Source organism: Phyllobates terribilis, unplaced genomic scaffold (assembly GCF_046119375.1).
Source record: "Phyllobates terribilis strain yellow unplaced genomic scaffold, ASM4611937v1 Scaffold_12__6_contigs__length_324123572, whole genome shotgun sequence".
Lineage (NCBI taxonomy): Eukaryota > Metazoa > Chordata > Amphibia > Anura > Dendrobatidae > Phyllobates > Phyllobates terribilis.
Genome location: NW_027362772.1, coordinates 308,336,496 through 308,360,982, shown reverse-complemented (window position 1 = coordinate 308,360,982; position 24,487 = coordinate 308,336,496). Strand labels below are relative to the sequence as shown.

At 51.3% G+C, this 24,487-nt stretch overlaps 1 protein-coding gene across 3 annotated transcripts in view; it reads left to right on the top strand.

Moving 5' to 3' along the window:
• Positions 1 to 24,487, top strand: part of ROBO3 (roundabout guidance receptor 3) — a 403,271-nt gene that overhangs the window by 346,256 nt on the left and 32,528 nt on the right. For all 3 annotated transcript variants that reach the window (XM_073657372.1, XM_073657370.1, XM_073657373.1), the window contains exons 3-8: positions 7,676 to 7,833; positions 7,932 to 8,052; positions 8,446 to 8,584; positions 10,432 to 10,559; positions 13,994 to 14,118; positions 22,301 to 22,472. In XM_073657372.1, coding sequence (XP_073513473.1) covers positions 7,676 to 7,833; positions 7,932 to 8,052; positions 8,446 to 8,584; positions 10,432 to 10,559; positions 13,994 to 14,118; positions 22,301 to 22,472 — 843 coding nt within the window. The remainder of the gene's footprint in view (positions 1 to 7,675; positions 7,834 to 7,931; positions 8,053 to 8,445; positions 8,585 to 10,431; positions 10,560 to 13,993; positions 14,119 to 22,300; positions 22,473 to 24,487) is intronic.

Genomic DNA, 24,487 nt, shown 5'->3' with positions numbered 1-24,487 from the left:
CTTCTCTCCAGAAAAAACATCAGGGACCGACTGATATTCTGCAAAAGGTACAGGGAGTGGACTGCTGAGGACTGGGGCAAAGTCATTTTCTCTGATGAATCCCCTTTTCGATTGTTTGGGACATCTGGAAAACAGCTTATTCGGAGAAGAAGAGGTGAGCGCTACCACCAGTCTTGTCTCATGCCAACTGTAAAGCATCCTGAAACCATTCATGTGTGGGGTTGCTTCTCAGCCAAGGGAATCGGCTCACTCACAGTCTTGCCTAAAAACACAGCCATGAATAAAGAATGGTACCAGAATGTCCTCCAAGAGCAACTTCTCCCAACCGTCCAAGAGCAGTTTGGCGCCCAACAATGCCTTTTCCAGTATGATGGAGCACCTTGCCATAAAGCAAAGGTGATAACTAAATGGCTCATGGAACAAAACATAGAGATTTTGGGTCCATGGCCTGGAAACTCCCCAGATCTTAATCCCATTGAGAACTTGTGGTCAATCATCAAGAGACGGGTGGACAAACAAAAACCAACAAATTCTGGCAAAATGCAAGCATTGATTATGCAAGAATGGACTGCTATCAGTCAGGATTTGGTCCAAAAGTTGATTGAGAGCATGCCAGGGAGAATTACAGAGGTCTTGAAGAAGAAGGGGCAACACTGCAAATATTGACTTGCTGCATTAACTCATTCTGTCAATATAACCTATTGGTACTCATAATATGATTGCAATTATATTTCTGTATGTGATAGAAACATCAGACAAACACTAATAAAAACCAGAGGCCAGCAGATCATGGGAAAATATCATTTTGGTGTCATTCTCAAAACTTTTGGCCATGACTGTACAATCCTTTCAATTAACCTAATTGGACTCCTCGGCGCGTCCTTCATCCGGATCCTCAGCGCTTAATGCGCAGAATTAAACTCATGTTTCTCTGTCACGCCGATGAAATTTCACTTGCACGGAATTTGCCGGGAAGGCGACAATCTTATTAATCACTTTTTCGAGGTCCTGCTCTTTGACAGCGTGGCGTCTGCGGATGGAGAAGGCGTCATTTGTTTTAATGAACAATTATATTGTAGGCACAAAGCCGTATCTGCTTCATGGTGACGGCGGCGGCCTAAATAATTCAATTTATTATTATAGCACGAGAGCGCTTTATAATGGGGGATAAAGAGGGGGGCACCAACAAGAAATCTGCTATACCGAGGGGACAAAATCTACTACACTGAAGAAGACACTGGTGGGAAATCTGCTACACTGGAGGGGGTCACCGGCAGAAAATCTGCTACACTGGAGGGGGTCACCGGCAGAAAATCTGCTACACTGGAGGGGGTCACCGGCAGGAAATCTGCTACACTGGGGGGGGACACCGGCAGGAAATCTGCTACACTGGGGGGGTCACCGGCAGGAAATCTGCTACACTGGGGGGGGTCACGGGCAGGAAATCTGCTACACTGGAGGGGGGGCACCAGCAGGAAATCTGCTACACTGGAGGGGGACACCGGCAGGAAATCTGCTACACTGGAGGGGGACACCGGCAGGAAATCTGCTACACTGGAGGGGGACTCCGGCAGGAAATCTGCTACACTGGAGGGGGACACCGGCAGGAAATCTGCTACACTGGAGGGGGGGCACCAGCAGGAAATCTGCTACAATGGAGGGGGACTCCGGCAGGAAATCTGCTACAATGGAGGGGGACACCGGCAGGAAATCTGCTACACTGGAGGGGGACACCGGCAGGAAATCTGCTACACTGGAGGGGGACACCGGCAGGAAATCTGCTACACTGGAGGGGGACACCGGCAGGAAATCTGCTACAATGGAGGGGGACACCGGCAGGAAATCTGCTTCACTGGAGGGGGTCACCGGCAGGAAATCTGCTACAATGGAGGGGGACACCGGCAGGAAATCTGCTACAATGGAGGGGGACACCGGCAGTAAATCTGCTACACTGGAGGGGGACACCGGCAGGAAATCTGCTACACCGGAGGGGGTCACCGGCAGAAAATCTGCTACACTGGAGGGGGTCACCGGCAGGAAATCTGCTACACTGGAGGGGGACACCGGCAGGAAATCTGCTACACTGGGGGGGGTCACCGGCAGGAAATCTGCTACACTGGAGGGGGGCACCGGCAGGAAATCTGCTACACTGGGGGGGTCACCGGCAGGAAATCTGCTACACTGGAGGGGGACACCGGCAGGAAATCTGCTACACTGGAGGGGGACACCGGCAGGAAATCTGCTACAATGGAGTTGGACACCGAGATTTTTCTTACACCGTGGGGGGTGGACTGATGACAATCTCCCCATGATAAGAGACTCTCACTGGGCCCCTGAAATAAGGCCCCCAGTTCTGTCCCAGTTGGGATCAGGAAGCTGTGAGGAGATTGTTCCCACCAGAGGGGCTCCTTACTGTCTGGGGGGCTCCAGTACAGGTTGGGATCCCGTTGGCAGCATTGACTTGTGGCAGCCCCTGCTGGTCCTCCTTCCCATGAGGCAGTAGTGTCAGCGCCCCCATGTCATCGTGTCGGCCATCAGAGGTAATATAGTTCAGTGCTGACTGCTGCAGACGACTCATTAGCTAAGTGATGTGGATGATTTGTCCGTCAGACGATTGTAGACAGATGTGCGGTGACCGGTCCAGTCCTGGGCGTGGGGTGGATGTGACCCCCGGTGTGGCAGATGTCCCCTGCACGGGGCAGAGGTCAGACGCCTCTCCTGACAATGAAAGTTAATGAAAATGCATCTGTTAACTGCAAACACAAAGCAACATGTGAGGATTTACATGGGACTGCTGTCTGTCAGACTTCTGCCCCTCCTCCCCCCTGTGTCATATGAGAGAGCAGACTGTACAACTGGCGGTCCCAGCGCTTACATGCAGGTTGTCATGGGTTAATACCAATCATCACATGACATTTTGGGTGTCCCCCTATGTGGCAGAAGGGTCTGTACCCCCTTTCTCTGATGTTAGAGGATAATGGTAATCAAGATGTGTGAAAAGCTGGGTGACCACTTCAGAGCGCCAGAATGGCGACCATTGGGTATTGTCACCAGTCAGAGACTAATGGTATGAAGAAAAGTCCTAATTCTGAGGGATATGGCTGCCGCGGGGAGGGCGACATCTGGGGGACGTCTGTGATCCGACCCTCCCCCGCCTCCCTTATATCAGGGTACAGTGATGTGAGGGGGGGGGGGGGGGGTACAGCTAAATAATTAACATCTGTCCAGAAGACGCCGGCTTGATTAATAAGATTTTTCTAAAGTGTCACCACCTAAATGAAAGTCATGAATCTTCTCCTAAACTGTGGAGAATCCTCAACAAACACAAGTCCGGAATAAATCATCAGTTATCAGCGGCCATGACGGATGGGGGGACGGATGGGCCTGTGTGCGGGGAGATAGGAAGGGTCACAGCGTCTGTGCCAGGGGGTACTCAGAGGTGGGAGTACCTTCATTGCAGTGGTGGTACTCCTATGCCAAAGAGGGCTGCTATTATGTGTCTGATGGCATTACATCGGGGTTAGTATACAGTCATGGCCGAAAGTGTTGGCGCCCTTGAAATTGTTTCAGAAAATGAAGTATTTCTCATTATTGCAGTTACACAGGTTTATTTCCTTTTGTGTGTATTAGAACAACACAAAAAAAAACAGAAAAAAAAGGCAAATTGGACATAATTTCACACAAAACCCCAAAATTGTTGGCACCTTTCCAAAATTGTGGGTAAGCAAGTTTGTTTCAAGCGAGTGATGCTTGTTCAAACTCACCTTTGGCAAGTAACAGCCTGGGGGCAATATGAAAATCACAACTGAAACCAGATAAAAAGGGGAGAAGTTGATTCGATCTTTGCAATGTGTGTGCCACATAAAAAAACTAGACTACGATTTACCAAAATGTACGTGATTAAGCCATGATTAAGCGTCTTGTGAACAGATCAGACGTGATAATTGTCCGAGAGAAATAATATCAAGGATACCAACACTTTCAGCCCTGGCTGTATGTAATCGGTGGTCCTCTGATAGATGGGGGCCCTGTATGAGTACATGTAATCGGTGGTCCTCTGATAGATGGGGGCCCTGTATGAGTACATGTAATCGGTGGTCCTCTGATAGATGGGGGTCCTGTATGAGTACATGTAATCGATAGTCCTCTGATAGATGGGGGCCCTGTATCAGTACATGTAATCGGTGGTCCTCTGATAGATAGGGGTCCTGTATCAGTACATGTAATCGGTGGTCCTCTGATAGATGGGGGCCCTGTATCAGTACATGTAATCGGTGGTCCTCTGATAGATAGGGGTCCTGTATCCGTACATGTAATCGGTGGTCCTCTGATAGATAGGGGTCCTGTATCAGTACATGTAATCGGTGGTCCTCTGATAGATGGGGGCCCTGTATCAGTACATGTAATCGGTGGTCCTCTGATAGATGGGGGCCCTGTATCAGTACATGTAATCGGTGGTCCTCTGATAGATAGGGGTCCTGTATCCGTACATGTAATCGGTGGTCCTCTGATAGATAGGGGTCCTGTATTAGTACATGTAATCGGTGGTCCTCTGATAGATGGGGGTCCTGTATTAGTACATGTAATCGGTGGTCCTCTGATAGATAGGGGTCCTGTATTAGTACATGTAATCGGTGGTCCTCTGATAGATGGGGGTCCTGTATCAGTACATGTAATCGGTGGTCCTCTGATAGATGGGGGTCCTGTATCCGTACATGTAATCGGTGGTCCTCTGATAGATAGGGGTCCTGTATCAGTACATGTAATCGGTGGTCCTCTGATAGATGGGGGCCCTGTATCAGTACATGTAATCGGTGGTCCTCTGATAGATGGGGGCCCTGTATCAGTACATGTAATCGGTGGTCCTCTGATAGATAGGGGTCCTGTATCCGTACATGTAATCGGTGGTCCTCTGATAGATAGGGGTCCTGTATTAGTACATGTAATCGGTGGTCCTCTGATAGATGGGGGTCCTGTATTAGTACATGTAATCGGTGGTCCTCTGATAGATAGGGGTCCTGTATTAGTACATGTAATCGGTGGTCCTCTGATAGATGGGGGCCCTGTATCAGTACATGTAATCGGTGGTCCTCTGATAGATAGGGGTCCTGTATCCGTACATGTAATCGGTGGTCCTCTGATAGATAGGGGTCCTGTATCAGTACATGTAATCGGTGGTCCTCTGATAGATGGGGGCCCTGTATCAGTACATGTAATCGGTGGTCCTCTGATAGATGGGGGCCCTGTATCAGTACATGTGATCGGTGGTCCTCTGATAGATGGGGGCCCTGTATCAGTACATGTAATCGGTGGTCCTCTGATAGATGGGGGCCCTGTATCAGTACATGTAATCGGTGGTCCTCTGATAGATAGGGGTCCTGTATCCGTACATGTAATCGGTGGTCCTCTGATAGATAGGGGTCCTGTATCAGTACATGTAATCGGTGGTCCTCTGATAGATGGGGGTCCTGTATCAGTACATGTAATCGGTGGTCCTCTGATAGATAGGGGTCCTGTATCCGTACATGTAATCAGTGGTCCTCTGATAGATAGGGGTCCTGTATTAGTACATGGAATCGATGGTCCTCTGATAGATGGGGGTCCTGTATTAGTACATGTAATCGGTGGTCCTCTGATAGATGGGGGTCCTGTATTAGTACATGTAATCGATGGTCCTCTGATAGATGGGGGCCCTGTATCAGTACATGTAATCGGTGGTCCTCTGATAGATGGGGGTCCTGTATCAGTACATGTAATCGGTGGTCCTCTGATAGATGGGGGTCCTGTATCAGTACATGTAATCGGTGGTCCTCTGATAGATGGGGGTCCTGTATGAGTACATGTAATCGGTGGTCCTCTGATAGATGGGGGTCCTGTATCAGTACATGTAATCGGTGGTCCTCTGATAGATGGGGGTCCTGTATCAGTACATGTAATCGGTGGTCCTCTGATAGATGGGGGTCCTGTATAAGTACATGTAATCGGTGGTCCTCTGATAGATGGGGGTCCTGTATTAGTACATGGAATCGGTGGTCCTCTGATAGATGGGGGTCCTGTATCAGTACATGTAATCGGTGGTCCTCTGATAGATGGGGGTCCTGTATCAGTACATGTAATCGGTGGTCCTCTGATAGATGGGGGTCCTGTATCAGTACATGTAATCGATGGTCCTCTGATAGATGGGGGTCCTGTATCAGTACATGTAATCGGTGGTCCTCTGATAGATGGGGGTCCTGTATCAGTACATGTAATCGATGGTCCTCTGATAGATGGGGGTCCTGTATCAGTACATGTAATCGGTGGTCCTCTGATAGATGGGGGTCCTGTATTAGTACATGTAATCGATGGTCCTCTGATAGATGGGGGTCCTATATCAGTACATGTAATCGGTGGTCCTCTGATAGATGGGGGTCCTATATCAGTACATGTAATCGGTGGTCCTCTGATAGATGGGGGTCCTGTATCAGTACATGTAATCGGTGGTCCTCTGATAGATGGGGGTCCTGTATCAGTACATGTAATCGGTGGTCCTCTGATAGATGGGGGTCCTGTATTAGTACATGTAATCGGTGGTCCTCTGATAGATGGGGGTCCTGTATCAGTACATGTGATCGGTGGTCCTCTGATAGATGGGGGTCCTGTATCAGTACATGTAATCGGTGGTCCTCTGATAGATGGGGGTCCTGTATTAGTACATGTAATCGGTGGTCCTCTGATAGATGGGGGTCCTGTATCAGTACATGTAATCGGTGGTCCTCTGATAGATGGGGGTCCTGTATCAGTACATGGAATCGGTGGTCCTCTGATAGATGGGGGTCCTGTATTAGTACATGGAATCGGTGGTCCTCTGATAGATGGGGGTCCTGTATTAGTACATGGAATCGGTGGTCCTCTGATAGATGGGGGTCCTGTATTAGTACATGGAATCGGTGGTCCTCTGATAGATGGGGGTCCTGTATTAGTACATGGAATCGGTGGTCCTCTGATAGATGGGGGTCCTGTATTAGTACATGGAATCGGTGGTCCTCTGATAGATGGGGGTCCTGTATCAGTACATGGAATCGGTGGTCCTCTGATAGATGGGGGTCCTGTATTAGTACATGGAATCGGTGGTCCTCTGATAGATGGGGGTCCTGTATCAGTACATGTAATCGGTGGTCCTCTGATAGATGGGGGTCCTGTATCAGTACATGTAATCGGTGGTCCTCTGATAGATGGGGGTCCTGTATCAGTACATGTAATCGGTGGTCCTCTGATAGATGGGGGTCCTGTATTAGTACATGTAATCGGTGGTCCTCTGATAGATGGGGGTCCTGTATTAGTACATGGAATCGGTGGTCCTCTGATAGATGGGGGTCCTGTATTAGCACATGGAATCGGTGGTCCTCTGATAGATGGGGGTCCTGTATTAGTACATGGAATCGGTGGTCCTCTGATAGATGGGGGTCCTGTATTAGTACATGGAATCGGTGGTCCTCTGATAGATGGGGGTCCTGTATCAGTACATGTAATCGGTGGTCCTCTGATAGATGGGGGTCCTGTATCAGTACATGTGATCGGTGGTCCTCTGATAGATGGGGGTCCTGTATCAGTACATGTAATCGGTGGTCCTCTGATAGATGGGGGTGACGACGCTGATGCCTCTTTCCATAATGACGCGTCTTTCTTTCCCCAGTCCTGAGGGATGACTTTCGCCAGGCTCCCAGTGATGTGGTGGTGGCAGCAGGAGAACCTGCAGTAATGGAGTGCATCCCACCCAGGGGCCACCCGGAGCCCACCATATCCTGGAAGAAGGAGAATGTCCGCATCAGTGACAAGGACGAGCGGATCACGGTGAGATCTCGAGGGGCCGTGATGCCTGGACTATATACATGCGATGATTTTTTTGATACTTGTTTCTTTGCTGCTTCTCATTAATCTTTATATTTCAGATCCGTGGAGGAAAACTGATGATTTCCAACACCAGAAAAACGGATGCAGGGATGTACGTGTGTGTGGCGACCAATATGGTGGGCGAGCGAGACAGCGAGCCGGCGCAGCTGGTGGTCTTTGGTACGTTCCAGTGTGTGGAATGGCGGAGCGAGAAGTGTCAGTGGCGGCAGATCGCGCAGAACCAGAGACATTTGTTCTGTGGGAGGAGAACGGAGACTAATTATCCTGAGGATTAAACCACAAGAGAGAAAATCACATTCCTGCCGCTCCCGATGGGAATAACTCCTCTGTCCTCCTCCTCCAGACTCCTCTGTCCTCCTCCTCCAGACTCCTCTGTCCTCCTCCTCCAGACTCCTCTGTCCTCCTCCTCCAGACTCCTCTGTCCTCCTCCTCCTCTGATTAACCCTCGCTGCCCAGTCATTCTTGTGCTGCACTAATACACACGGGAATAAGCCGCGTATTTCTATAGTCTGGGGGCTACGACCTGTTTTCTTATCCACACTCTCCCCGCAGAGCGTCCCACGTTTGTGAGAAGACCCATAAACCAGGTGGTCTTAGCGGATGATGTCGTGGACTTTCAGTGTGAGGTTCAGGGAGACCCCATGCCCACCGCTCGCTGGCGGAAAGAAGAGGGGGAGTTACCCCGCGGAAGGTGATTATAACTGCACTGATTCATCCATTTTATTACCTACACCTTTTATTCAGATCTGCAGCCCCCCAATATTTTAGAATCGCCCCTCCACATTGAGCCTCACTTCTCGCAGTCTACATTTAATTGTCTTTTTCTCAGAGTTGTCAAGGACATTTGAGCCTGAGCTACAGTCAGTGATCAGAACTGTGCCCCAATGAGCCCGCGCTGCGGTGTAAAGCATGGGGGACAAAGCAGCAGATTAAGTCATTAGTGAGATGGGAAACGTGTTACAGACTTCAAGATTCATTGCTGCAGAGCTGGAGTCATTGATCACAGCTGTCCACAAAATAGAGCAGAGCTGCAGTGTAAAGCATGGACAAGGGGACAGGGCAGTACTGAAGAGACTGGATGCATGTTCACTAGTTAAGCAGAGCTAAATAGCCGCTGTAGCTGGAGAGAATAGATGGGTGCTCAGTGTCACCTGGAGGTGCGGGCGGTCAGTATCGCTGGAGGTGTGGACGGTCAGCGTCCCTGGAGGTGCAGGTGGTCAGAGTCGCTGGAGGTGCGGGTGGTCAGAGTCCCTGGTGGTATGGGAGGTCAGAGTACCGTAGGGAGAAACAAGACTAGTCCTGCGTCAGGGACCATAGGGAGGGACGAGACTACTCCTGTGCCAGGGACCGTAGGGAGGGACGAGACTACTCCTGTGCCAGGGACCGTAGGGAGAGACGAGACTACTCCTGTGCCAGGGACCGTAGGGATAGACGAGACTACTCCTGTGCCAGGGACCGTAGGGAGTGACAAGACTAGTCCTGCGCCAGGGACCGTAGGGAGAGACGAGACTAGTCCTGCGTCAGGGACCGTAGGGAGAGACGAGACTAGTTCTGCGTCAGGGACCGTAGGGAGAGACGAGACTAGTTCTGCGTCAGGGACCGTAGGGAGGGACGAGACTACTCCTGTGCCAGGGACCGTAGGGAGAGACGAGACTAGTTCTGCGTCAGGGACCGTAGGGAGAGACGAGACTACTCTTGTGCCAGGGACCGTAGGGAGAGACGAGACTAGTCCTGCGCCAGGGACCGTAGGGAGAGACGAGACTAGTCCTGCGTCAGGGAGTGTAGGGAGAAATGAGACTAATCCTGCGCCAGGGACAGTAAGGGGGGTTGAGACTACTCCTGTGCCAGGGACCGTAGGGAGGGACAAGACTAGTCCTGCGCCAGGGACTGTAGGGAGAGACTAGACTAGTCCTGCGCCAGAGACAGTAGGGAGGGGCGAGACTAGTCCTTCGTCAGGGACCGTAGGGAGAGACCAGACTACTCCTGTGCCAGGGACCGTAGGGAGAGACGAGACTAGTCCTGTGCCAGGGACCGTAGGGAGAGACGAGACTAGTCCTGCGCCAGGGACCGTGGGGAGAGACGAGACTAGTCCTGCGCCAGGGACCGTAGGGAGGGACGAGACTAGTCCTGCGCCAGGGACTGTAGGGAGAGACTAGACTAGTCCTGCGCCAGAGACAGTAGGGAGGGACGAGACTAGTCCTTCGTCAGGGACCGTAGGGAGAGACGAGACTAGTCGTGCCCTGCCCCGTCGGCTTCTCCCTGCTCTGCTCCAGGTGATTGACAGGTCTCACCCATGTGTGCACTTAACCAGACCTGTCAATCACCTGCGGCGGCGCTGGGTGGACACTGGACCGGTCTCGTCCCTCTATGGTTCCCGGCCGGATCTTCTAATTGTATTTTCTCTGAGACGTCGGAGCCCGGCTCGGATTCATGCCGCCCGTGGGTTGAGGAGCGTGAATCAGGTGACGGGTTCCCGGTAATGTGTCACTTTACGCTGAGCCGTGATACATTGTTGCAGCTGATGACTGTGGTTTGCAGGTACGAGGTTCGCAGCGACAGCACTCTGCGGATCTCCCGGGTGACGGCGGAGGACGAGGGGACGTATACCTGTATCACAGAGAATAGCGTCGGCAAATCCGAGGCCTCGGGCTCCCTGAGCGTCCACGGTAAGATCTCCACATCGTGGGATCGCAGGAATCATTATCAGATTAACCCCCGACCTGCTGGCCGCGCCACGGAGCGGTGTATAGTTTGTAGCTCCGTGTTTCACGCGCGGTGTACTCATCTCATGCTTTCTTTTATTTCATGTGTTCACCTCGCTCCAGTCGGCCCATTCTGTGAGTATCCATTTCATCTCATTTCATGTGGGTGGGCTCCAGGTGGTCCATTTAGGTGTCGGTCTCCATTTGTCTGTTTTCTCTAGCTAGTCATATGCCCATTCGCCCTTTTATTCAGAAAAGTAGACACGACCCCCTTACAATCGAGGCAGGACATGTTCATCCTGAGCTTTCTGGTTCATGAATATAATGCCGAAGTGGCAGTAAAGACTGACAGGAGGCAGAGGGGATTTTATCTGTACATAATAATTTCCATGCGGATGACAGCTGGCCATTATTGGTATTTCTTTGCTGTTCTCGGCAGCTGGTGCGCTGCATGCCCGGGCCCCTTATCAGCCGCAACACTCGAGGTCGCCGTGTCACAACCCGTGTGGCTGCGGCCTCTGATGAGCGGAGCCGAGGGCGCCGTCCTGATGTCGCCGTATTAATCACCTGTGAATTCTTAGAAGCAAAGTGAAAGTTTATCAGGATTTGGGTTTCCACGTAATCAGAAAATGAATGATGAAGCCCCCCGCGTCATCCTGACCAATGGCGAAGCCACAGACGCAGCGGAGCTTGTTGGGGCTTATGACCGAACATGAGCATAAAGCAGGGGATGATTAAGATTTCATGTATTGCATCCATACATCGGCGGGGGGACACGCTCACATCCTGGTGTATGGGACGCGATTATTAGCCACCATTCTTTACACTGCATCATGTATCTCTGGGCGTAAAGTGATACAGTGTAAACCATCATGATTGTCATGAATGATCCCCCATCACTGGGCAAGAGCAGAGAATTGGCCATAAAATATCCGATGTTCAGTGTTGGGTTCCCGGGATGAACATCACTTGTCAGGATGGGTTCCCATCACCCCGCGCCGTCCCCCCGCGCCGCCCACTGCCCCCCGCCCCCGGCCATCATGGAGCCGCAAACACAGATAATCAATACCTGGCAGATCAATTCTCGTGTTCATTAGACAGAGATCTGCAGCCATGAAATGACCGAGAGCTGCACAATATTCTCCAAGGGTAGCGTGCATCCCAGCCAGTGTATCTAAGCCTGCCTTGTATGATATTATATGCCAAACAGTCGTATCTAAACCGATCACATGTGATACTGTATTCGGCACAGCTATACCTTACTGTGTGATACTGCCTGTTAAAATGTGTATCTAATCCTATCCTGTGTGATACCGTCTCCTTGATGGTGTATCTAATCATATCCTGTGTGATACTGTCTGCTGAGCCGTGTATCTAATCCTATCCTGTGTGATACTGTCTGCTGAGCCGTGTATCTAATCCTATCCTGTGTGATACTGTCTGCTGAGCTGTGTATCTAATCCTTTCCTGTGTGATACTGTCTGCTGAGCCGTGTATCTAATCCTTTCCTGTGTGATACTGTCTGCTGAGCCGTGTATCTAATCCTCTCCTGTGTGATACTGTCTGCTGAGCCGTGTATCTAATCCTATCCTGTGTGATACTGTCTGCTGAGCCGTGTATCTAATCCTCTCCTGTGTGATACTGTCTGCTGAGCTGTGTATCTAATCCTCTCCTGTGTGATACTGTCTGCTGAGCTGTGTATCTAATCCTATCCTGTGTGATACTGTCTGCTGAGCCGTGTATCTAATCCTATCCTGTGTGATACTGTCTGCTGAGCCGTGTATCTAATCCTCTCCTGTGTGATACTGTCTGCTGAGCCGTGTATCTAATCCTCTCCTGTGTGATACTGTCTGCTGAGCTGTGTATCTAATCCTTTCCTGTGTGATACTGTCTGCTGAGCCGTGTATCTAATCCTTTCCTGTGTGATACTGTCTGCTGAGCTGTGTATCTAATCCTTTCCTGTGTGATACTGTCTGCTGAGCTGTGTATCTAATCCTCTCCTGTGTGATACTGTCTGCTGAGCCGTGTATCTAATCCTCTCCTGTGTGATACTGTCTGCTGAGCCGTGTATCTAATCCTTTCCTGTGTGATACTGTCTGCTGAGCTGTGTATCTAATCCTTTCCTGTGTGATACTGTCTGCTGAGCCGTGTATCTAATCCTATCCTGTGTGATACTGTCTGATGAACTGTGTATCTAATCCTCTCCTGTGTGATACTGTCTGCTGAGCCCTGTATCTAATCCTCTCCTGTGTGATACTGTCTGCTGAGCCGTGTATCTAATCCTTTCCTGTGTGATACTGTCTGCTGAGCCGTGTATCTAATCCTTTCCTGTGTGATACTGTCTGCTGAGCTGTGTATCTAATCCTATCCTGTGTGATACTGTCTGCTGAGCCGTGTATCTAATCCTCTCCTGTGTGATACTGTCTGCTGAGCCGTGTATCTAATCCTCTCCTGTGTGATACTGTCTGCTGAGCCGTGTATCTAATCCTCTCCTGTGTTATACTATCTGCTGAGCCGTGTATCTAATCCTATCCTGTGTGATACTGTCTGCTGAGCTGTGTATCTAATCCTATCCTGTGTGATACTGTCTGCTGAGCTGTGTATCTAATCCTTTCCTGTGTGATACTGTCTGCTGAGCCGTGTATCTAATCCTCTCCTGTGTGATACTGTCTGCTGAGCCGTGTATCTAATCCTATCCTGTGTGATACTGTCTGCTGAGCCGTGTATCTAATCCTCTCCTGTGTGATACTGTCTGCTGAGCTGTGTATCTAATCCTCTCCTGTGTGATACTGTCTGCTGAGCTGTGTATCTAATCCTATCCTGTGTGATACTGTCTGCTGAGCCGTGTATCTAATCCTATCCTGTGTGATACTGTCTGCTGAGCCGTGTATCTAATCCTCTCCTGTGTGATACTGTCTGCTGAGCCGTGTATCTAATCCTCTCCTGTGTTATACTATCTGCTGAGCCGTGTATCTAATCCTATCCTGTGTGATACTGTCTGCTGAGCTGTGTATCTAATCCTATCCTGTGTGATACTGTCTGCTGAGCTGTGTATCTAATCCTTTCCTGTGTGATACTGTCTGCTGAGCCGTGTATCTAATCCTCTCCTGTGTTATACTATCTGCTGAGCTGTGTATCTAATCCTATCCTGTGTGATACTGTCTGCTGAGCCGTGTATCTAATCCTATCCTGTGTGATACTGTCTGCTGAGCCGTGTATCTAATCCTATCCTGTGTGATACTATCTGCTGAGCCGTGTATCTAATCCTCTCCTGTGTGATACTGTCTGCTGAGCCGTGTATCTAATCCTATCCTGTGTGATACTGACTGTTTACTTGCTCATCTGTATATGCGGCTGAGATACACTTTAGTTCTCCTCTTACGTCTTTCTCATTTCAGTTCCCCCTCAGCTAGTGACCCGACCCCGAGACCAGATCGTTGTCCAGGGGCGCACGGTGACCTTTCAGTGTGAGACCAAAGGGAACCCACCGCCCGCTGTGTTTTGGCAGAAAGAAGGCAGCCAGGTAAGCAGTGCTGTAATGGTGTCAACTGCAGAAGTGTCACCTATCTTAAGCAACCTCCTCTCCCTCCAGACTCCTCTGTCCTCCTCCTCTCCCTCCAACTCCACACTCCTCTGTCCTCCTCCTCTCCCTCCAGACTTCTCTGTTCCTCCTCCAGACTCCTCTGTCCCTCCTCCTCCTCCAGACTCCTCTGTCCCTCCTCCTCCTCCAGACTACTCTGTCTCTCCTCCTCCTCCAGACTCCTCTGTCTCTCCTCCTCCTCCAGACTCCTCTGTCTCTCCTCCTCCTCCTCCAGACTCCTCTGTCCTCCTCCTCTTCCTCCTCCAGACTCCTCTGTCCTCCTCCTCCTCTTCCTCCAGACTCCTCTGTCCTCCTCCTCTTCCTCCAGACTCCTCTGTCCTCCTCCTCTTCCTCCAGACTCCTCTGTCCTCCTCCTCTTCCTCCAGACTCCTCTGTCCTCCTCTTCTTCCTCCAGACTCCTCTGTCCTCCTCCTCTTCCTCCAGACTCCTCTGTCCTCCTCCTCTTCCTCCAGACTCCTCTGTCCTCCTCCTCTTCCTCCAGACTCCTCTGTCCTCCTCCTCTTCCTCCAGACTCCTCTGTCCTCCTCCTCTTCCTCCAGATTCCTCTGTCCTCCTCCTCTTCCTCCAGACTCCTCTGTCCTCCTCCTCTTCCTCCAGACTCCTCTGTCCTCCTCCTCTTCCTCCAGACTCCTCTGTCCTCCTCCTCCTCCAGACTCCTCTGTCCTCCTCCTCCTCCAGACTCCTCTGTCCTCCTCCTCCTCCAGACTCCTCTGTCCTCCTCCTCCTCCAGACTCCTCTGTCCTCCTCCCCCTCCAGACTCCTCTGTCCTCCTCCCCCTCCAGACTCCTCTGTCCTCCTCCCCCTCCAGACTCCTCTGTCCTCCTCCTCCCCCTCCAGACTCCTCTGTCCTTCTTTCTCCTCCAGACTCCTCTGTCCTTCTTCCTCCTCCTCCAGACTCCTCTGTCGTCCTCCTCCTCCCCCTCCAGACTCCTCTGTCGTCCTCCTTCTCCCCCTCAAGACTCCTCTGTCCTCCTCCTCCTCCCCCTCCAGACTCCTCTTTCCTCCTCCTCCTCCCCCTCAAGACTCCTCTTTCCTCCTCCTCCTCCTCCCCCTCCAAACTCCTCTTTCCTCCTCCTCCTCCCCCTCCAGACTCCTCTGTCCTCCTTCCTCCTCCTCCAGACTGCTCTGTCCTCCTTCCTCCTCCTCCAGACTCCTCTGTCCTTCTTCCTCCTCCTCCAGACTCCTCTGTCCTTCTTCCTCCTCCAGACTCCTCTGTCCTCCTCCTCCAGACTCCTCTGTCCTCCTCCTCCTCCTCCTCCAGACTCCTCTATCCTCCTTCTCTCCCTCCAGACTCCTCTCTCCTCCTCCTCCTCCAGACTCCTCTGTGCTCCTCCTCCAGACTCCTGTCCTTTTCCTCCAGACTCCTCTGTGGCATCTTATCTCTTGTGAAAACAGAAGGATCAGGTTTGGATTTGGACTGCCCGTCCTTTATCCTCTGCACTTGTAGACAATGGGACCCTTTAATGTGGTGTCATTGGAGAAGGTGACTCGTCGGTCAGGTCAGAGATTAACCACCCAAGAAGTGACTATATTGAAGTGTTTACAGAGAAAATGTGACCCGCGGAGCCTTTACCCCGCAGAGGTCGTGTAGGCGCTGGAGCCTTTACCCCGCAGAGGTCGTGTAGGCGCTGAAGCCTTTACCCCGCAGAGGTCGTGTAGGCGCTGGAGCCTTTACCCCGCAGAGGTCGTGTAGGCGCTGGAGCCTTTACCCTGCAGAGGTCGTGTAGGCGCTGAAGCCTTTACCCCGCAGAGGTCGTGTAGGCGCTGGAGCCTTTACCCCGCAGAGGTCGTGTAGGCGCTGAAGCCTTTACCCCGCAGAGGTCGTGTAGGCGCTGGAGCCTTTACCCTGCAGAGGTCGTGTAGGCGCTGGAGCCTTTACCCCGCAGAGGTCGTGTAGGCGCTGGAGCCTTTACCCCGCAGAGGTCGTGTAGGCGCTGAAGCCTTTACCCCGCAGAGGTCGTGTAGGCGCTGGAGCCTTTACCCCGCAGAGGTCGTGTAGGCGCTGGAGCCTTTACCCCGCAGAGGTCGTGTAGGCGCTGGAGCCTTTACCCCGCAGAGGTCGCGTAGGCGCTGGAGCCTTTACCCCGCAGAGGTCGCGTAGGCGCTGGAGCCTTTACCCCGCAGAGGTCGTGTAGGCGCTGGAGCCTTTACCCCGCAGAGGTCGTGTAGGCGCTGGAGCCTTTACCCCGCAGAGGTCGTGTAGGCGCTGAAGCCTTTACCCCGCAGAGGTCGTGTAGGCGCTGGAGCCTTTACCCCGCAGAGGTCGTGTAGGCGCTGGAGCCTTTACCCCGCAGAGGTCGTGTAGGCGCTGGAGCCTTCACCCCGCAGATGTCGTGTAGGCTCTGGAGCCTTTACCCCGCAGAGGTCGTGTAGGCGCTGGAGCCTTTACCCCGCAGAGGTCGTGTAGGCGCTGGAGCCTTTACCCCGCAGAGGTCGTGTAGGCGCTGGAGCCTTTACCCCGCAGAGGTCGTGTAGGCGCTGGAGCCTTTACCCCGCCGGTCACGTTGCCCGGTCACGTCGGGCCAGTTTACTGTCTCCTGACCTTTTAACCGCACAGATAACATCGATGTGGACGGCGGCCGAGATTTAGCAGTTTACCAAAAATTCTCAAAATGTTTCAAATACGTTTCTTCAGGGAAGATCGGCGCGATTAATTATTTCTCTGGTTTTTCTGAGACTCCAGATTATGGAATGTTGTGGATTACTGGACGCTCGCAGTAGGTAAAATATAATAGTGGAAAAGATCCAGAAAGATCCAGGAACCGAATCCTAAAATCTGCCGCCATCACCTGTCGTTCTGATTCGTTTCTGCTTTTGCTCTTGAAATCCCAGATTATCCTTCAATTCTCAGATTAGGAGAGGTTCTGGATTATCAAATGCCAGATTAGAGGATGTAGACCATTTTGGCTTCTGAATTTTCTTTAAATTTTTTTTCGATTTTACGATGGGATTCCTGTAGATCCTGGATAGATTCTGGATTATTGGACTAGTAGACTCTATGAATTACCGGATGCTGGATTAAAGGGATTTTTTTTAATCTTTTTTTAATGGAAATGTTGAAAACCTCACAGTAGAGATTATGAGAAATGTATAATGACTCTCATCATTGCCCACCAGATACCTCGCTGACGTGTCCCATCCCCCTGAGGAGTAATGACTTTGCCATTAATAGGCCCATTACCAGAACAAATAAACAGACTGAGAGACACATAAACCGGGGAAGAGTCTGGGGGAGAGGGGTCCGGGACCCTGAGGAATGCGCCTTTACGCTGAGGTCCCTTTAAGTAAACAGCCGGGAAGAGACAACCTTGTGTATCCAGGAGAAGTCCTGGCGGCACCCATCTGCTCCTGTGATGGACCCAGGAGGGCACCGATAATGTGGGGCGAGGCCTCGGTGGTCCAGAAAAAACAACTACTGTAATAAAAGATTTTCCTGCAGTCCCATGTAACGACAGATAATCTAATCTAAAGTCTCTCTCCTGCTATATAGAAAAACAATAGGGGTCGGGTGCGTTCACATGGTGTAGTTGTGGCGCTTTTTTTTATTTTTGGCACAATTTTTTTTTTTTTTAAGTTGCAAAAAAAAAAAAAATCACCATGGATGCATTGTGTGAACAGGCCCCAGGCGAGAGGAGGGTGCAGGTGTGACGTGGTCAATGTCTGAGTGCGGCCCGCCTGATACTGCGGCAGTGAATGCACCTTTTATGGTTTTTCTAATTCGCTTGCGTTGCATATTCTGCCACTGAGTATCAGCACAGACCGGCCACGCTCCATAAAGGGGGCTGCTCACATGTGGGCACTAGTAGACTACGTCTCCAAATATACGGTGTGATCAGTACAGAGGACGGCACAGGACTTATTCCTTCCACAGACCATACTAAGGACCAGGGGGACTTATTCCTTCCACAGACCATACTAAGGACCAGGGGGACTTATTCTTTCCACAGACCATACTAAGGACCAGGGGGACTTATTCCTTCCACAGACCATACTAAGGACCAGAGGGACTTATTCCTTCCACAGACCATACTAAGGACCAGGGGGACTTATTCCTTCCACAGACCATACTAAGGACCAGAGGGACTTATTCCTTCCACAGACCATACTAAGGACCAGGGGGACTTATTCCTTCCACAGACCATACTAAGGACCAGGGGGACTTATTCCTTCCACAGACCATACTAAGGACCAGGGGGACTTATTCCTTCCACAGACCATACTAAGGACCAGGGGGACTTATTCCTTCCACAGACCATACTAAGGACCAGGGGGACTTATTCCTTCCACAGACCATACTAAGGACCAGGGGGACTTATTCCTTCCACAGACCATACTAAGGACCAGAGGGACTTATTCCTTCCACAGACCATACTAAGGACCAGGGGGACTTATTCCTTCCACAGACCATACTAAGGACCAGGGGGACTTATTCCTTCCACAGACCATACTAAGGACCAGGGGGACTTATTCCTTCCACAGACCATACTAAGGACCAGGGGGACTTATTCCTTCCACAGACCATACTAAGGACCAGAGGGACTTATTCCTTCCACAGACCATACTAAGGACCAGGGGGACTTATTCCTTCCACAGACCATACTAACGACCAGGGGGACTTATTCCTTCCACAGACCATACTAAGGACCAGGGGGACTTATTCCTTCCACAGACCATACTAAGGACCAGGGGGACTTATTCCTTCCACAGACCATACTAAGGACCAGGGGGACTTATTCCTTCCACAGACCATACTAAGGACCAGGGGGACTTATTCCTTCCACAGACCATACTAAGGACCAGGGGGACTTATTCCTTCCACAGACCATACTAAGGACCAGGGGGACTTATTCCTTCCACAGACCATACTAAGGACCAGGGGGACTTATTCCTTCCACAGACCATACTAAGGACCAGGGGGACTTATTCCTTCCACAGACCATACTAAGGACCAGAGGGACTTATTCCTTCCACAGACCATACTAAGGACCAGGGGGACTTATTCCTTCCACAGACCATACTAAGGACCAGGGGGACTTATTCCTTCCACAGACCATACTAAGGACCAGGGGGACTTATTCCTTCCACAGACCATACTAAGGACCAGGGGGACTTATTCCTTCCACAGACCATACTAAGGACCAGAGGGACTTATTCCTTCCACAGACCATACTAAGGACCAGGGGGACTTATTCCTTCCACAGACCATACTAACGACCAGGGGGACTTATTCCTTCCACAGACCATACTAAGGACCAGGGGGACTTATTCCTTCCACAGACCATACTAAGGACCAGGGGGACTTATTCCTTCCACAGACCATACTAAGGACCAGAGGGACTTATTCCTTCCACAGACCATACTAAGGACCAGGGGAACTTATTCCTGCCACAGACCATACTAAGGACCAGGGGGACTTATTCCTTCCACAGACCATACTAAGGACCAGGGGGACTTATTCCTTCCACAGACCATACTAAGGACCAGGGGGACTTATTCCTTCCACAGACCATACTAAGGACCAGGGGGACTTATTCCTTCCACAGACCATACTAAGGACCAGGGGGACTTATTCCTTCCACAGACCATACTAAGGACCAGAGGGACTTATTCCTTCCACAGACCATACTAAGGACCAGGGGGACTTATTCCTTCCACAGACCATACTAAGGACCAGGGGGACTTATTCCTTCCACAGACCATACTAAGGACCAGGGGGACTTATTCCTTCCACAGACCATACTAAGGACCAGAGGGACTTATTCCTTCCACAGACCATACTAAGGACCAGGGGGACTTATTCCTTCCACAGACCATACTAAGGACCAGGGGGACTTATTCCTTCCACAGACCATACTAAGGACCAGGGGGACTTATTCCTTCCACAGACCATACTAAGGACCAGGGGGACTTATTCCTTCCACAGACCATACTAAGGACCAGGGGGACTTATTCCTTCCACAGACCATACTAAGGACCAGGGGGACTTATTCTTTCCACAGACCATACTAAGGACCAGAGGGACTTATTCCTTCCACAGACCATACTAAGGACCAGAGGGACTTATTCCTTCCACAGACCATACTAAGGACCAGGGGGGCTTATTCCTTCCACAGACCATACTAAGGACCAGGGGGACTTATTCCTTCCACAGACCATACTAAGGACCAGGGGGACTTATTCCTTCCACAGACCATACTAAGGACCAGAGGGACTTATTCCTTCCACAGACCATACTAAGGATCAGGGGGACTTATTCCTTCCACAGACCATACTAAGGACCAGGGGGACTTATTCCTTCCACAGACCATACTAACGACCAGGGGGACTTATTCCTTCCACAGACCATACTAAGGACCAGGGGGACTTATTCCTTCCACAGACCATACTAAGGACCAGGGGGACTTATTCCTTCCACAGACCATACTAAGGACCAGAGGGACTTATTCCTTCCACAGACCATACTAAGGACCAGGGGAACTTATTCCTGCCACAGACCATACTAAGGACCAGGGGGACTTATTCCTTCCACAGACCATACTAAGGACCAGGGGGACTTATTCCTTCCACAGACCATACTAAGGACCAGGGGGACTTATTCCTTCCACATACCATACTAAGGACCAGGGGGACTTATTCCTTCCACAGACCATACTAAGGACCAGGGGGACTTATTCCTTCCACAGACCATACTAAGGACCAGAGGGACTTATTCCTTCCACAGACCATACTAAGGACCAGGGGGACTTATTCCTTCCACAGACCATACTAAGGACCAGGGGGACTTATTCCTTCCACAGACCATACTAAGGACCAGGGGGACTTATTCCTTCCACAGACCATACTAAGGACCAGGGGGACTTATTCCTTCCACAGACCATACTAAGGGCCAGAGGGACTTATTCCTTCCACAGACCATACTAAGGACCAGGGGGACTTATTCCTTCCACAGACCATACTAAGGACCAGGGGGACTTATTCCTTCCACAGACCATACTAAGGACCAGGGGGACTTATTCCTTCCACAGACCATACTAAGGACCAGGGGGACTTATTCCTTCCACAGACCATACTAAGGACCAGGGGGACTTATTCCTTCCACAGACCATACTAAGGACGAGAGGGACTTATTCCTTGCACAGACCATACTAAGGACCAGAGGGACTTCTTCCTTCCATAGACCATACTAAGGACCAGGGGAACTTATTCCTTCCACAGACAATACTAAGGACCAGAGGGACTTATTCCTTCCACAGACCATACTATGGACCAGGGGGACTTATTCCTTCCACAGACCATACTAAGGACCAGGGGGACTTATTCCTTCCACAGACCATACTAAGGACCAGAGGGACTTATTCCTTCCACAGACCATACTAAGGACCAGAGGGACTTATTCCTTCCGCAGACCATACTAAGGACCAGAGGGACTTATTCCTTCCGCAGACCATACTGAGGACCAGGGGGCCTTATTCCTTCCACAGACCATACTAAGGACCAGGGGGACTCATTACGGATGGAAGAAAGGCGATTCCGGCACCTAAACAGGAAAGGGTTCTTTACAGTCAGAGCAGGGGGACTGTGGAATGCTGACCACAAGAGGCAGTAATGGCCGACACTATGACCTATAGACGGCTCCGAGGCTTCTCACAACAAATGGCATTGTGGGTAATAAATAATCCAGCGACAGACAATGTATAGCAGGTAGAGGAAGTTTGGCCTTAATGGACCGGAGTCTTTTTTTTTTAACCTATATTAGTGATTTAGAAAACCGATGCTGTCTGTCTAGGTGGAGGGAAACGTCTGTCCCCCTTATTAATGGCTCCCAGAATTTACGCCTCGTTCCACAATACGGACTGTAGGAAATATAAAGTAAAATGTCTCTTCCCCGGCAGCGGCTTTTACAAGACCCAGGAGGGGGGAAGAAGCACAAACTGCAGATTAAGTTGCTATAAATAATGGATGGGTCATTAGATAAAGCTGCTCCAGATACATAAGTCACGGCTGAGGTCGTGGGGTCCGGCTGTGCGGCCCCCACACGTCTGCCGGCTTCATGCTCATCCAGCTTCTTCTACATTGCACATAAATGTCTCCTCTTCTCTTCCAGATCCTGCTCTTCCCCAGCCAGCCCCCTCAGACCGTAGGACGCTTCTCTGTCTCCCCCAGTGGAGAACTGACCATAATAGACGTCCAGACGGGAGACTCCGGCTACTACATGTGCCAGGCCATCAGTGTGGCCGGAAGCATCCTGGCCAAGGCTCTCCTGGAGGTGGAGGATGGTAAGATGGGAGAGGACGTCTCTAGGGGGTGATAGTAACGAGGACGGACGTTCATCAGTAGTGTTACATTTTATGGTGCCCCCTTCTCCTGAAGTGGTTGCGAGGGTCCCCAAGTCCTATAAGTCAGGGCAATGACCCCAAAGCCATTTCCACACGAGTCGTAGCCTTGCTTCTTATAGTCGCTGGCTGGGGGATATTGTATTCCCCTGCGCTGGAGGTTGTCGCTGTGCATGAAAGGTGCCGGCTGTCAGCAGGAGCCGCGGGACATTTACCCTGTCTACACGGCGGTGTAACCCTCATCTATAATGTGCGTCCGGTGTAACAAAGCTCAGGATGTCGGTGTTTTGTGTCAGCGCAGCAATTTGTGTCCTCCTCGCTTCATGTCCGCTCAATAAGACTATTCCGCTATTCGCTATCAGTATAGCGCTCCGGGGGACAGGCGCTCAGATATACGGATCTGGAGTGGCGCTGGCGCCAGGGCGGGATGGATTACTGGATGGTGGATAATGAGCACAAAACAATTGCAGCCCGAAGGCAGAATCGGCGATGGGCGGCCTCGTATGTGGTGTCATTTACCAGCCGGACAGGATATTTACAGGTCATTGTTTTGGCTTCTCAGACTGTACCGGCGCCGGACGGGCTACGGCGGGAGCACCCAGAGAAGGGTCCTGTGACCCAGGCTCTTTCGCTTTCTATCCACATCCAATTAAATAAATGGATATTTTATATATCAATGTGAACAGTCCCCATAAGATCCACAATACGCATCATACACAGGCAGTATACTGATGAAAGATCCAGGTGTACGTAACCCTATTGTGCACCCGATCACTCTTCACTTCATTGCTGCACCTCGATCACTCTTCACTTTGCCGCCGCACCCCGATCACTCTTCACTTTGCCGCCGCACCCTGATCACTATTCACTTTGCCGCCGCACCCCGATCACTCTTCACTTTGCCGCCGCACCCCGATCACTCTTCACTTTGCTGCCGCACCCCGATCACTCTTCACTTTGCCGCCGCACCCCGATCACTCTTCACTTTGCCGCCGCACCCCGATCACTCTTCCATTTGCCGCCGCACCCCGATCACTCTTCACTTTGCCGCCGCACCCCGATCACTCTTCACTTTGCCGCCGCACCCCGATCACTCTTCACTTTGCCGCCGCACCCCGATCACTCTTCACTTTGCCGCCGCACCCAGATCACTATTCACTTTGTCGCTGCACCCCGATCACTCTTCACCTTGCCGCCGCACCCCGATCACTCTTCACTTCATTGCTGCACCTCGATCACTCTTCACTTTGCTGCCGTACCCCGATCACTCTTCACTTTGCCGCCGCACCCTGATCACTATTCACTTTGCCGCCGCACCCCGATCACTCTTCACTTTGCCGCCACACCCCGATCACTCTTCACTTTGCCGCCGCACCCCGATCACTCTTCACCTTGCCGCCGCACCCCGATCACTCTTCACTTCATTGCTGCACCTCGATCACTCTTCACTTTGCTGCCGTACCCCGATCACTCTTCACTTTGCCGCCGCACCCTGATCACTATTCACTTTGTCGCCGCACCCCGATCACTCTTCACTTTGCCGCCGCACCCCGATCACTCTTCACTTCATTGCTGCACCTCGATCACTCTTCACTTTGCTGCCGTACCCCGATCACTCTTCACTTTGCCGCCGCACCCTGATCACTATTCACTTTGTCGCCGCACCCCGATCACTCTTCACTTTGCCGCCGCACCCCGATCACTCTTCACTTTGCCGCCGCACCCAGATCACTATTCACTTTGTCGCTGCACCCCGATCACTCTTCACCTTGCCGCCGCACCCCGATCACTCTTCACTTCATTGCTGCACCTCGATCACTCTTCACTTTGCTGCCGTACCCCGATCACTCTTCACTTTGCCGCCGCACCCTGATCACTATTCACTTTGTCGCCGCACCCCGATCACTATTCACTTTGCCGCCGCACCCCGATCACTCTTCACTTTGCCGCCACACCCC